This window comes from Oncorhynchus kisutch, linkage group LG3 (genome assembly GCF_002021735.2).
Source record: "Oncorhynchus kisutch isolate 150728-3 linkage group LG3, Okis_V2, whole genome shotgun sequence".
In the NCBI taxonomy this organism is placed as follows: domain Eukaryota; kingdom Metazoa; phylum Chordata; class Actinopteri; order Salmoniformes; family Salmonidae; genus Oncorhynchus; species Oncorhynchus kisutch.
The window spans coordinates 7,613,404-7,628,840 of NC_034176.2; the positions used below are offsets into that span (position 1 = coordinate 7,613,404).

Sequence of the window (15,437 nt, forward strand, 5' to 3'; positions counted from 1 at the left end):
TTTGTTTGTTGTTTTTTTTTATCTAGAAAAGATAAGAGCAATGCAACTTCAAAGTACAGTAGGCTTCTAAGGATAAAATAAATAAATAAATATATATATATATATAATCAAGTAAGTTAAAGCTTAATCAGTGTATATTGGTTCCAATTTTTGGGGGTGCAGTTTAAAAAAAGTAGAACATCCAATGAATAATAAAGTTACCGGTGCTGGTCCGATGGAATACTATCAATGACACAGGTAATGGCCAAAATAAAGGAAACACCAACATAAATTGTCTTAATAGGATCCGCCACTTTTTTTCCTTAAATTTGCTCCTAAAATGACATACCCAAATCTAACTGCCTGTAGCTCAGGACCTGAATCAAGGATATGCATATTCTTTATACCATTTGAATGGAAGCACTTTGAAGTTTGTGGAAATGTGAAATGAATGTAGGAGAATATAACACTTTAGATCTGGTGAAAGATAATAAAAAACTTTTTTTTTGTACCATCATCTTTGAAATGCAAGAGAAAGGCCCTAATGTATTATTCCAGCCCAGGTGCAATTTAGATTTTGGCCACCAGATGGCAGCAGTGTATGTGCAAAGTTTTAGACTGATCCAATGAACCATTGTATTTCTGTTCAAAATGTTGTATCAAGACTGCTCAAATGTGCCTAATTTGTTTTATTCATAACTTTTCAAGTTCATAATTGTGCAACTCTCCTCAAACAATAGCATGGTACTATTTCACTGTAATAGCTACTGTAAATTGGACAGCGCAGTTAGATTAACAAGAATTTAAGCTTTCTACCAATATCAGACATGTCTATGTCCTGGGAAATGTTCTTGTTACTTAGAACCTCATGCTAATCGCATTAGCCTACATTAGCTCAACCGATCGCAGGTAGCATAACCATGACCACATGTAGCATATGGATTTCTATTAGTGTTCGCATCAAAAGTCCCAATGCAAAGTCACACCTCTTTTTTATTTTCGAGTTGTTACATAAAAGCGATTAGAATCCCCAAGATTCTAATTGGGGGGTGTGATGTAATATGGAGGAGCCAGCAAGCCAGCCTAGTTCCTATGATGTAAACAGAAATAACTTCAAATGTATAACTTCAAATTAAACCAAATCGTTTACACTCATGACTACTGGTTTCAATGTAATTTTCATCTAACTTAGAAGCATATACTTTATGAATTTTTGTGTTGCAAATCAGCTTGCAAAGTTGCTAGCCAACTAGCCTGCTAACATTAGCCCTACTAGCCTGCTAACATTAGCCCTACTAGACTGCTAACATTAGCCCTACTAGTTGCTAACATTAGCCCTACTAGCCTGCTAACGTTAGCCCTACCAGCATGCTATCGTTACATTAGCACTGCATGAGTCAGCCAGTTGCTATCAATACCTAGTTTACAGCTACATTAAAGTAAACCAAAGTTTTTGAAAAACTTAACGCCATCTAACAAGTTATCAGATAACATTACTGGTATATGCAGTTATCTTATGCAGCAAGCCAGCCAGCTAAAGTTAATAATTTTAGCCTGCTAGCTAGCCTAACCAGCTAACTAGCCTAGCTAGCCAACCACCCAGGTTGACATTGCAAGTAGTAAGCCAGAGAACAATTAGTCTAGCACAGTTAGGAACTCAGAGAACGCACCCCAAAAAAATCCAGAAGATATACAGTAGGGAGAACGGAGACTTACCGATTGACGGCTGAATTAGCTACCAAAGAAGAGCCAAGGAAAGGCCTTCAGAGGGACAGGCCATTTCACCGGCAGAGGGACAGTCAGCTAATCCAGAAGCAATATATATAGGTTATTACTGCACTATGTGGGTATTACTGCACTACACTATGTGGGTATTACTGCTCTATGTGGGTATTACTGCACTATGTGGGTATTACTGCACTATGTGGGTAGTACTGCCCGATGTGGGTATTAATGCACTACACTATGTGGGTATTACTGCACTACAGTATGTGGATTTTACTGCCCGATGTGGGTATTACTGCACTTTGTGGGTATTACTGCACTACACTATGTGGATATTACTGCACTTTGTGGGTATTACTGCACTATGTGGGTATTACTGCACTATGTGGGTATTACTGCACTACACTATGTGGGTATTACTGCACTATGTGGGTATTACTGCACTATGTGGGTATTACTGCACTATGTGGGTATTACTGCACTACAGTATGTGGATTTTACTGCCCGATGTGGGTATTACTGCACTTTGTGGGTATTACTGCACTACACTATGTGGGTATTACTGCTCTACGTGGGTATTACTGCACTATGTGGGTATTACTGCACTATGTGGGTATTACTGCACTACGTGGGTATTACTGCACTATGTGGGTATTACTGATATACAGTAGGGAGAACGGAGACTTACCGATTGACGGCTGAATTAGCTACCAAAGAAGAGCCAAGGAAAGGCCTTCAGAGGGACAGGCCATTTCACCGGCAGAGGGACAGTCAGCTAATCCAGAAGCAATATATATAGGTTATTACTGCACTATGTGGGTATTACTGCACTACACTATGTGGGTATTACTGCACTATGTGGGTATTACTGCTCTATGTGGGTATTACTGCACTATGTGGGTATTACTGCACTACACTATGTGGGTATTACTGCACTACACTATGTGGGTATTACTGCACTATGTGGGTATTACTGCACTATGTGGGTATTACTGCACTACACTATGTGGGTATTACTGCACTACACTATGTGGGTATTACTGCTCTATGTGGGTATTACTGCACTATGTGGGTATTACTGCACTATGTGGGTATTACTGCTCTATGTGGGTATTACTGCACTATGTGGGTATTACTGCACTATGTGGGTATTACTGCCCGATGTGGGTATTACTGCACTACACTATGTGGGTATTACTGCACTACAGTATGTGGATTTTACTGCCCGATGTGGGTATTACTGCACTTTGTGGGTATTACTGCACTACACTATGTGGATATTACTGCACTTTGTGGGTATTACTGCACTATGTGGGTATTACTGCACTATGTGGGTATTACTGCACTACACTATGTGGGTATTACTGCACTATGTGGGTATTACTGCACTATGTGGGTATTACTGCACTATGTGGGTATTACTGCACTACAGTATGTGGATTTTACTGCCCGATGTGGGTATTACTGCACTATGTGGGTATTACTGCACTATGTGGGTATTACTGCACTACAGTATGTGGATTTTACTGCCCGATGTGGGTATTACTGCACTTTGTGGGTATTACTGCACTACACTATGTGGATATTACTGCACTTTGTGGGTATTACTGCACTATGTGGGTATTACTGCACTATGTGGGTATTACTGCACTACACTATGTGGGTATTACTGCACTATGTGGGTATTACTGCACTATGTGGGTATTACTGCACTATGTGGGTATTACTGCTCTATGTGGGTATTACTGCACTACGTGGGTATTACTGCACTATGTGGGTATTACTGCACTATGTGGGTATTACTGCACTACACTACGTGGGTATTACTGCTCTATGTGGGTATTACTGCACTATGTGGGTATTACTGCACTATGTGGGTATTACTGCACTACACTATGTGGGTATTACTGCTCTATGTGGGTATTACTGCACTATGTGGGTATTACTGCACTATGTGGGTATTACTGCACTATGTGGATATTACTGCACTATGTGGGTATTACTGCACTTTGTGGATATTACTGCACTTTACTATGTGGGTATTACTGCACTATGTGGGTATTACTGCACTATGTGGGTATTACTGCACTATGTGGGAACTGGAAAAACTTTCGTACACGTCAATCCAGAACATCCCAAACATGCTCAAAAGGTGACATGTCTGGTGAGTATGCAGGCCATGGAAGAACTGGGACATTTTCAGCTTCCAGGAATTGTGTACCGATCCCTGTCACATGGGGCCGTGTATTATCATGCTGAAACATGAGGTGATGGCGGTGGATGAATAACACGACAATGGGCCTAAGGATCTCATCACGGTATCTCATTCAAACTGCATTCAAACTGCCATCCATAAAATGTGTTTGTGTTTGTTGTCAGTAGCGTATGTCTGCCTATAACACAATCCCACCAACATCTCTGTTCACAACGTTGACAAATCAGCAAACTGCTCGCCCACACAACGCCATACCCGCTGTCTGCCATCTGCCCAGTACAGTTGAAACTGGGATTCATCCGTGAAGAGCACACTTCTCCAGCTTGCCAGGAGCCATCAAAGGTCAAAGTTGGTAAGACGCCGAACTGCAGTCTGGTGAAAATCCTGGTGAGGACGTTGAGATTAGATCCATGCTCATCGTCCACACCAGGATGTTGACCTGACTGCAGTCTCGCGTCGTTACCGACTTCAGTGGGCAAATGCTCACCTTTGATGGCTGCTGGCAAGCTGGAGAAGTGTGCTCTTCACGGATGAACACAGACGAGACGTTTATTTGAATTTTATTTCACCTTTATTTAACCAGTTTGGCCAGTTGAGAATAAGTTCTCATTTACAACTGCGACCTGGACAAGATAAAGCAAAGCAGTGCATCAAAACAACTACACAAAGTTCCACATAAACAAACGTACAGTCAATAACACAATAGAGAAATCTATGTACAGTGTGTGCAAATGTAGAAGATCAGGGAGGTAAGGCAATAAATAGGCCATAGAGGCAAAATAATTACAATTTAGCATTAACACTGGAGTGATAGATGTGCAGAAGATGATGTGCAAGTAGAGATACTGGGGTGCAAAATAACAAAAAGATAAATAACAATATGGGGATGAGGTAGTTGGGTGGGGAATTTACAGATGGGCTGTGTACAGGGATCGGTAAACTGCTCTGACAGCTGATGCTTAAAGTCAGAGAGGGAGATATAAAAAGTCTGCTGGAAGTGGTGGTTGAGGGCCAGTAGGAGGCGCTCTTTCCTCTGGTCTACAAAAATATTATAATGTCCCAGAGCAGTGATTGGGACGTTGCCTGTGAAAGGTGCCGTCTTTCAGATGGGAAGTTAAACAGTGTCCTGACGAGTATGGGTGTTAACCCCGGTGTCCTGGCTAATTCCCAATCTGGTCCTCATACCATCACGACCACCTAATCATCCCCAGCTTACAATTGTCTCATTCATCCCCCTCCTCTCCCCTGTAACTATTCCCCAGGTCGTTGCTGTAAATTAGAATGTGTCTTCAGTCAACTTACCTGGTAAAATAAGGCTTCCTAAAATAAATCTTATCAATTCAGAAGCTCAAAAACCCCATCAGAAGAAACATTTTGATTTTAGCTCAAAGTTTAGAAGAAGAAAAATACAACTAAACAAACGTATAAAATGGTCTTTATTTTATTTGTGTTTGTTTTGCAGTCAAAGATAATAGTTTCACAAGTCCATTCACAAGTCCATTCACAAGTCCATTCACAAGTCCATTCACAAGTCCATTCACAAGTCCATTCACAAGTCCATTCACAAGTCCATTCACAAGTCCATTCACAAGTCCATTCACAAGTCCATTCACAAGTCCATTCACAAGTCTAGTCTAATGTTATTATAATCATGTCTGTCCTAATAGAACCGCCACAGGAGTGACAACCAGGTGAACAACCGGAAGGTCACAGTGCTCATCGATGGAGAGTAAGTTCATGAGATCTACTATTGGTTTCTAACAGTACATAATGAACACAACTCATTATGGCACACTGGTTGGGTGTGTGTGGTCACAGCTCCCTGTCCCCACCCTGCTCTCTCCACCGTCCTCCACCCAAATCCATTTCCACAGCAAATGTGTGAGTGCCTCAGGCAGGGACAGTTGGGCAACATGCCCTCTTTTCAGGAGGGCAACTGGAAGCAGTTGCAGGCAACAAGAAGTGCTTGTTTTCATCCTGTTGATCTTTCTCCTGACTTACAGACAGTCACAGACAGGAGTTGAAAAGAAAAAAGTCCGTACACAGATTTGACCCATCCGTACATTTTCTTCCTGATCCTAAGAAATAGAGGGATGGATGTCTACTGTCTTTAAAAACTTGAAACTTGAAATACTCTTCTTTCCTACCCCTCTTTCTCTCTCTCTCTCTCCCTCCCTCCCTCCCCCACCCCACCCACTATATCTCTCTCTCTCTCTCTCTCTCTCTCTCTCTGTCTCTCTCTCTCCCTCTCTCTGTCTCTCTCTCTCTCTTTCTCTCTCTCTCTCTCTCTCTCTCTCTCTCTCTCTCTCTCTCTCTCTCTCTCTCTCTCTCTCTCTCTCTCTCTCTCTCTCTCTCTCTAGACTACGGAGTGAAAAATGGATGAATGTTCATGTGGGTGACATCATCAAACTTGGAAATAACCAGTTTGTTACGGTGAGAACAGAACACTGAACCAGCCTTACTGTGTGTTCATTACAACCTACCGTTTCAGGTCTTAAACATCCAGTACCTCGTTGTTAGTATATTTCAGCTGCTATGATTGTGGCATAAGAGACCATGGTGATAGACTGGGTGTGAAACAGGTGCTCAGTGTCTTTAATAGTCAGTGAATCTCTCCCTCTGTGATTCAAGGCAGACCTGCTGCTGCTCTCTAGTAGTGAACCTCTCAACATTGTCTACATAGAGACTGCTGAACTGGACGGGTCAGTGTGTGTGTGTGTCTGTGTCTGTGTGTGTGTGTGTCGGTTTGTTTGTTCATCTACTGTACAAAGCCTGTGTTTATTTCATACTCATGCCTCTCCTGCTCCTATCGTCCTCCTCCTCGTCCTCCTCCTCCTCCTCTCCTCCTCCTCCTCCTCCTATAATCCTCTCCTCCTCTTCCTCCTATTGTCCTCTCCTCATCTTCTCCTCCTTCTTTTCCTATCATCCTCTCCTCTTCCTCCTCCTATCTTCCTCTCCTCCTCCTCCTCCTCCTATAATCCTCTCCTCCTCCTCCTCCTCCTCCTATTGTCCTCTCCTCATCTTCTCCTCCTCTCATCCTCCTCCTCTCCTCTTCCTATCTTCCTCTCCACCTCCTCGTCTCCTCCTCTCCTCCTCCAGCAAGTTAAATTAGGAGGCTACAGACTGCACAGAACAAAACAGCGAGGATTGTTTTAAGGTGGAGATGTGGTTCTTCTATTGTAGTCATGCACGATGCTTCTTGGTTGGTCATCAATCAACAAGATAATTGAAGAAGAAAAAAAACATGCTTATTGTATTTCATAATATACACCACTTAAAATGGCCAAACTCTATTCACAACAGTATTCAGTTGGTAAGAGACAGACATTCAGTAAATCCTATAAATAGGTTCAGTAACATTTTGTTTCAGAGCAATAAAGAAATGGAATAATGTATCTGAGCGAAACAGAAAACTTTCAGAACCGTTTCAAAAATAATATATTGGAAGGCTGTGTTGGACTATTGTAGATGGAGGAATCAATCTATAATTTCAGACTGTTAGAGTATTTATCTGGTCAATATGTCAGTCTATTATGTCTGTTTGTAACAGTGTGTTATATGTGAAAATGTGATCGAAATTATATATTGTAGATTAGTCCAAATGAGGACTAAAAGAGGTCCTAATACAATCAAATCTCCTCTTCCTCTCAGTGAGACTAATTTGAAAGTGAAGCAAGCTGTGACGGTCACAGGAGACATGGGGGACAACATTCATAACCTGGCTTTGTTCAGCGGTGAGTCTCTCACAGGGAGGTGGTTGGCCACTACGTAGTTCTAATAAATCACGATCATTTCCAGTTGGAAATATATATTGTTAGGAACAACTAACCTGCACACTGACTTGGTACCGGTACCCCCTGTATATAGCCTCCACACTGACTCTGTACCGGTGCCCCCTGTATATAGCTTCCACACTGACTCTGTACCAGTGCCCCCTGTATATAGCCTCCACACTGACTCTGTACCGGTGCCCCCTGTATATAGCTTCCACACTGACTCGGTACCGGTACCCCCTGTATATAGCCTCCACACTGACTTGGTACCGGTACCCCCTGTATATAGCCTCCACACTGACTCGGTACCGGTACCCCTGTATATAGCCTCCACACTGACTCGGTACCGGTACCCCCTGTATATAGCTTCCACACTGACTCGGTACCGGTACCCCCTGTATATAGCCTCCACACTGACTCGGTACCGGTACCCCCTGTATATAGCCTCCACATTGACTCTGTACCAGTGCCCCCTTTATATAGCCTCCACACTGACTCGGTACTGGTGCCCCCTTTATCTAGCCTCCACACTGACTCGGTAACGGTGCCCCCTTTATCTAGCCTCCACACTGACTCGGTACCGGTACCCCCTGTATATAGCCTCCACACTGACTCGGTGCCCCCTGTATATATCCTCCACACTGACTCGGTACCGGTACCCCCTGTATATAGCCTCCACACTGACTCTGTACCGGTACCCCCTGTATATAGCCTCCACACTGACTCGGTACCCCCTGTATATAGCCTCCACACTGACTCGGTACCGGTACCCCCTGTATATATCCTCCACACTGACTCGGTACCGGTACCCCCTGTATATAGCCTCCACACTGACTCTGTACCGGTACCCCCTGTATATAGCCTCCACACTGACTCGGTACCCCCTGTATATAGCCTCCACACTGACTCGGTACCGGTACCCCCTGTATATAGCCTCCACACTGACTCGGTACCGGTACCCCCTGTATATAGCCTCCACACTGACTCTGTACCGGTACCCCCTGTATATAGCCTCCACACTGACTCGGTACCCCCTGTATATAGCCTCCACACTGACTCGGTACCGGTACCCCCCTGTATATAGCCTCCACACTGACTCGGTACCGGTGCCCCCTGTATATAGCCTCCACACTGACTCTGTACTGGTACCCCCTGTATATCGCCTCCACACGGACTCTGTACCGGTGCCCCCTGTATATCGCCTCCACACTGACTCTGTACCGGTGCCCCCTGTATATCGCCTCCACACTGACTCTGTACCGGTACCCCCTGTATATAGCCTCCACACTGACTCTGTACCGGTGCCCCCTGTATATCGCCTCCACACTGACTCTGTACCGGTACCCCCTATATATAGCCTCCACACTGACTCTGTACAGGTGCCCCCTGTATATAGCCTCCACACTGACTCTGTAACGGTACCCCCTGTATATAGCCTCCACACTGACTCGGTACCGGTGCCCCCTGTATATAGCCTCCACACTGACTCTGTACCCTACCTCCTGTATATAGCCTCCACACTGACTCTGTACCGGTGCCCCCTGTATATAGCCTCCACACTGACTCTGTACCGGTGCTCCCTGTTTATAGCCTCCATACTTACTCTGTACCGGTGCCCCCTGTATATAGCCTCCACATTGACTCTGTACCGGTACCCCCTGTATATAGCCTCCACACTGACTCTGTACCGATACCCCCTGTATATAGCCTCCACACTGACTCGGTACCGGTACCCCCTGTATATAGCTTCCACACTGACTCGGTACCGGTACCCCTGTATATAGCCTCCACACTGACTCGGTGCCCCCTATATATAGCCTCCACACTGACTCGGTACCGGTACCCCCTGTATATAGCCTCCACACTGACTCTGTACCGGTACCCCCCTGTATATAGCCTCCACACTGACTCGGTACCCCCTGTATATAGCCTCCACACTGACTCGGTACCGGTGCCCCCTGTATATAGCCTCCACACTGACTCGGTACCGGTGCCCCCTGTATATAGCCTCCACACTGACTCTGTACCGGTACCCCCTGTATATAGCCTCCACATTGACTCTGTACCGGTACCCCCTGTATATAGCCTCCACACTGACTCGGTACCAGTACCCCCCTGTATATAGCCTCCACATTGACTCCGTACCGGTACCCCCTGTATATAGCCTCCACACTGACTCGGTACCAGTACCCCCTGTATATAGCCTCCACATTGACTCCGTACCGGTACCCCCTGTATATAGCCTCCACATTGACTCCGTACCGGTACCCCCTGTATATAGCCTCCACACTGACTCTGTACCGCTTACCCCCTGTATATAGCCTCCACATTGACTCTGTACAGGTACCCCCTGTATATAGCCTCCACACTGACTCGGTACCAGTACCCCCTGTATATAGCCTCCACACTGACTCTGTACCGGTACCCCCCTGTATATAGCCTCCACACTGACTCCGTACCCCCTGTGTATAGCCTCCACATTGACTCTGTACCGGTACCCCTGTATATAGCCTCCACACTGACTCGGTACCGGTACCCCCTGTATATAGCCTCCACATTGACTCTGTACCGGTACCCCCTGTATATAGCCTCCACACTGACTCGGTACCAGTACCCCCTGTATATAGCCTCCACATTGACTCTGTACCGGTACCCCCTGTATATAGCCTCCACACTGACTCTGTACCGGTACCCCCTGTATATAGCCTCCACATTGACTCTGTACCGGTACCCCCTGTATATAGCCTCCACACTGACTCGGTACCAGTACCCCCTGTATATAGCCTCCACATTGACTCTGTACCGGTACCCCCAGTATATAGCCTCCACATTGACTCGGTACCAGTACCCCCTGTATATAGCCTCCACATTGACTCGGTACCAGTACCCCCTGTATATAGCCTCCACATTGACTCTGTACCGGTACCCCCTGTATATAGCCTCCACACTGACTCGGTACCAGTACCCCCTGTATATAGCCTCCACATTGACTCTGTACCGGTACCCCCTGTATATAGCCTCCACACTGACTCTGTACCGGTACCCCCTGTATATAGCCTCCACATTGACTCTGTACCGGTACCCCCTGTATATAGCCTCCACACTGACTCGGTACCAGTACCCCCTGTATATAGCCTCCACATTGACTCTGTACCGGTACCCCCTGTATATAGCCTCCACACTGACTCTGTACCGGTACCCCCTGTATATAGCCTCCACATTGACTCTGTACCGGTACCCCCTGTATATAGCCTCCACACTGACTCGGTACCAGTACCCCCTGTATATAGCCTCCACATTGACTCTGTACCGGTACCCCCAGTATATAGCCTCCACACTGACTCTGTACCGGTACCCCCTGTATATAGCCTCCACATTGACTCTGTACCGGTACCCCCAGTATATAGCCTCCACACTGACTCTGTACCGGTACCCCCCTGTATATAGCTTCCACACTGACTCTGTACCGGTACCCCCTGTATGGAGCCTTGTTATTGTTATTCTTATTGTGTTACTTTTTATTATTACTTTTTATTTTAGTCTACTTGGTAAATATTTTCTTCTTCTTGAACTGTTGGTTAAGGGCTTGTCAGTAAGCGAATACACTTAATGTGAGAAATAAAGTTTGATTTGAACCAGCTTGTATATTAGGATGTTTCATCCTTCTGATGACACCCTCTCCTCTCCTACCTGACGAACCTTGTGTCTCCTCCCTACTCTCTGAAGGCGAGGTGAGCTGTGAGCCCCCCAACAGCCGCCTAGACCGTTTCACAGGAACTCTGACTTACGCCGGTCAGAAATACTCTCTAGACAATGACAAGATCCTGCTGAGGGGCTGCACCCTCAGGAACACAGAGTGGTGTTTTGGACTCGTGCTGTTCGGAGGTGAGAGGGTAAAGGTCAGGACTGGTGCCCTTCAGAGGTGAGAGGGTAGAGGTCAGGACTGATGCTCTTCAGAGGTGAGAGGGTAAAGGTCAGGACTGGTGTTGTTCGGAGGTGAGAGGGTAGAGGTCAGGACTGGTATTGTTCGCAGGTGAGAGGGTAGAGGTCAGGACTGGTATTGTTCACAGGTGAGAGGGTAAAGGTCAGGACTGATGCTGTTTAGAGGTGGGAGGGTAGAGGTCAGGACTGGTGCAGTTTGGAGATGAGAGAGTAAAGGTCAGGACTGGTGCCGTAGAGGGTAGAGGTCAGGACTGTTGCTGTTCAGAGGTGAGATTTGAGAAGTTAGAGATGAGAGGTCAGGACTGGTGCTGTTCGGCGGTAAGCGGTCAAAGGTTAGAGGTCAGGATGGTGCTGGTTCACAGGTCAGTTAGACTCAGCACGCCCTCAGCTGGCCAGTATAGATAATAAACCTCAACTGCGAATACCTAACATGACTGACTAAATATAAATATTTAATCTTCATGATTAGAAACTCTTCAAAAGGAAAGGAAATGAGGAAATGGAAATTATCTCTAAATTGTCACATGTAGCCCCTTAAATACTAACCCTGTGATCCTTTCGTGGTCCAGGTCCAGAGACTAAGCTGATGCAGAACTGTGGGAAAACCACTTTCAAGAGGACCAGCATCGACCGCCTGATGAACGTGCTCGTCCTCTGTGTGAGTCCAGCAGTAACATGTCCTGTACTTACAGGTCCATGTACTCACTCACCATGTACTCACATGTACTCACCATATACTCACCATGTACTCACCATGTACTCACTCACCATGTACTTACCATGTACTCACTCACATGTACTCACCATGTACTCACTCACATGTACTCACCATGTACTCACTCACATGTACTCACTCACATATACTCACCATGTGCTCACTCACATGTACTCACCATGTACTCACTCACATGTACTCACCATGTACTCACTCACATGTACTCACCATGTACTCACTCACATGCACTCACCATGAACTCACTCACATGTACTCACCATGTACTCACTCACATGTACTCACCATGTACTCACTCACATGTACTCACCATGTACTCACTCACATGTACTCACCATGTACTCACTCAAACATGGACTCATATGATAATGCTTATACAGTACCAGTTTTCCATGTTTATGTCAAACATGCCACATGTTTATGTCTCTGTACCCATCTGTTGACCTATGTACCCTCTCTGCCAATAGATCTTTGGCTTCCTGGCATTCATGTGCACTATCCTGGCCATTGGCAACAGGATCTGGGAGCAGCTCTGGGGGTCAGAGTTCACTGCCTTCCTGCCCAGACAGGGGGGAGTTGATACCCCCTTCTCCGGCTTCCTCACTTTCTGGTCCTACGTCATAATCCTCAACACCGTCGTACCCATCTCCCTCTACATCAGGTCTGTCTGTCTCCCTGTTCATCAGGTCTGTCTGTCTCCCTCTACATCAGGTCTGTCTGTCTCCCTGTTCATCAGGTCTGTCTGTCTGTCTGTCTCCCTGTTCATCTGGTCTGTCTATCTCCCTCTACATCAGGTCTGTTTGTCTCCCTCTACATCAGGTCTGTCTGTCTACCTGTTCATCAGGTATGTCTGTCTGTCTCCCTGTTCATCATGTCTGTCTGTCTCCCTGTTCATCATGTCTGTCTGTCTCCCTCTACATCAGGTCTGTCTCCCTGTTCATCATGTCTGTCTGTCTGTCTCCCTGTTCATCAGGTCTGTCTGTCTCCCTGTTCATCATGTCTGTCTGTCTCCTTGTTCATCATGTCTGTCTGTCTCCCTGTTCATCAGGTCTGTCTCTCTCCCTGTTCATCATGTCTGTCTGTCTCCCTGTTCATCAGGTCTGTCTGTCTCCCTGTTCATCAGGTCTGTCTGTCTGTCTCCCTGTTCATCAGGTCTGTCTGCCTCCCTGTTCATCAGGTCTGTCTGTCTCCCTGTTCATCAGGTCTGTCTGTCTCCCTGTTCATCAGGTCTGTCTGTCTCCCTGTTCATCAGGTCTGTCTGCCTCCCTGTTCATCAGGTTTGTCTGTCTCCCTGTTCATCATGTCTGTCTGTCTCCTTGTTCATCATGTCTGTCTGTCTCCCTGTTAATCAGGTCTGTCTGTCTGTTCATCAGGTCTGTCTGTCTGTGTGTTCATCAGGTCTGTCTGTCTGTCTGTCTGTCTGTCTGTCTGTCTGTCTGTCTGTCTGTCTGTCTGTCTGTTCGTCAGGTCTGTCTGTCGGTCTGTCTGTTAATCAGGTCTGTCTGTCTGTCTGTCTGTTCATCAGGTCTGTCTGTCTGTCTGTGTGTTCATCAGGTCTCTCTGTCTGTTCATCAGTGTGTGTGTGTGTGTGTGTGTGTGTGTGTGTGTGTGTGTGTGTGTGTGTGTTAGAGAGTGCATCTGTTTTGCTGTGTAATTGCGTATTGGATTTATGCCTGAGATACCTTGCAGACACATGTCTGTTAAGGTTATGTAAAATGCCATTATCCCTGTGTGTGTGTGTGTGTTGCAGTGTGGAGGTCATCCGTCTGGGGAACAGTTTCTACATCGACTGGGACAGGAAGATGTACCATGCCAGTAGTGACACCCCGGCCAAGGCCCGGACCACCACGCTGAACGAGGAGCTGGGTCAGATCAAATACATCTTCTCTGACAAGACCGGAACACTCACTCAGAACATCATGACATTCAACAAGTGTTCTATCAACGGAAAGAGCTACGGTGAGGTTGAGATGGTAACTAGGAAGGGCTACGGTGAGGTTCAGTTGGTAACTAGGAAGGGCTACGGTGAGGTTCAGATGGTAACTAGGAAGGGCTACGGTGAGGTTCAGTTGGTAACTAGGAAGGGCTACGGTGAGGTTCAGATGGTAACTAGGAAGAGCTACAGTGAGGTTCAGATGGTACAAAGGCAGGCAAGAAAGTGTGTATGGACGAACGCAGAAACATACACACACACACACACAGAGAAGAACCATCAATGACCCAAGACCAGCTCTGTTAATCCCTACCATTGTGACAATGAGTCGTCATAATGCTGCATCAAATGTACATGATCCCAGGGGCGTTGACAGACACAATGTAAGTAATTTAATTTACGTCCCCCTAACTTCCCTGAATACCTCTGTTGATCCTACAGCTGTTGTAAGCAGTAATCATGAGCCCATGAACCAGAGTTACACTGTTAGCACTGAGGCAGTGTATACTTGTAGGAAACCCACTTTGTGCAGCTCACCCTGTGCTATCAGCTCCAATATAAATAACATGAGCAAGTCTACATCTGATAAGTTTCCCAGTAAAGAATTCAAAACAATCAAGCAACCCAGAAAAGTGATTAAAAAAATAGCCCATATTAACATCTGCAGTCTGAGAAACAAGGTCCATGAAGTCAATAACTTGCTTGTAACAGATGACATTCATATTCTGACTGATCTCTGGAAACTCACTTAGATAATACCTTTGATGATACGGTGGTAGCAATACATGGTTATAACATCTACAGAAAAGACAGAAATGCCAACGGGGGAGGTGTTGCTGTCTATATTCAGAACTACATTCCTGTAAAGCTTAGAGAGGATCTCATGTTAAATACTGTTGAAGTAATATGGCTACAGGTTCATCTGCCTCACCTAAAGCACATTCTTGTGGGAAGCTGCTATAGACAGTCAGTATCTGGATAATGTTAAATACTGTTGTAGTAATATGACTACAGGTTCATCTGCCTCACCTAAAGCACATTCTTGTGGGAAGCTGCTATAGACAGTCAGTATCTGGATAATGTTAAATACTGTTGTAGTAATATGACTACAGGTTCATCTGCCTCACCTAAAGCACA

At 45.7% G+C, this 15,437-nt stretch overlaps 1 protein-coding gene across 3 annotated transcripts in view; it reads left to right on the forward strand.

Moving 5' to 3' along the window:
- Positions 1-15,437, forward strand: part of LOC109878290 (probable phospholipid-transporting ATPase IM) — a 72,989-nt gene that overhangs the window by 28,391 nt on the left and 29,161 nt on the right. For all 3 annotated transcript variants that reach the window (XM_031817002.1, XM_031817007.1, XM_031817006.1), the window contains exons 6-13: positions 5,587-5,648; positions 6,280-6,352; positions 6,551-6,621; positions 7,571-7,653; positions 11,419-11,577; positions 12,204-12,292; positions 12,835-13,028; positions 14,118-14,326. In XM_031817002.1, coding sequence (XP_031672862.1) covers positions 5,587-5,648; positions 6,280-6,352; positions 6,551-6,621; positions 7,571-7,653; positions 11,419-11,577; positions 12,204-12,292; positions 12,835-13,028; positions 14,118-14,326 — 940 coding nt within the window. The remainder of the gene's footprint in view (positions 1-5,586; positions 5,649-6,279; positions 6,353-6,550; positions 6,622-7,570; positions 7,654-11,418; positions 11,578-12,203; positions 12,293-12,834; positions 13,029-14,117; positions 14,327-15,437) is intronic.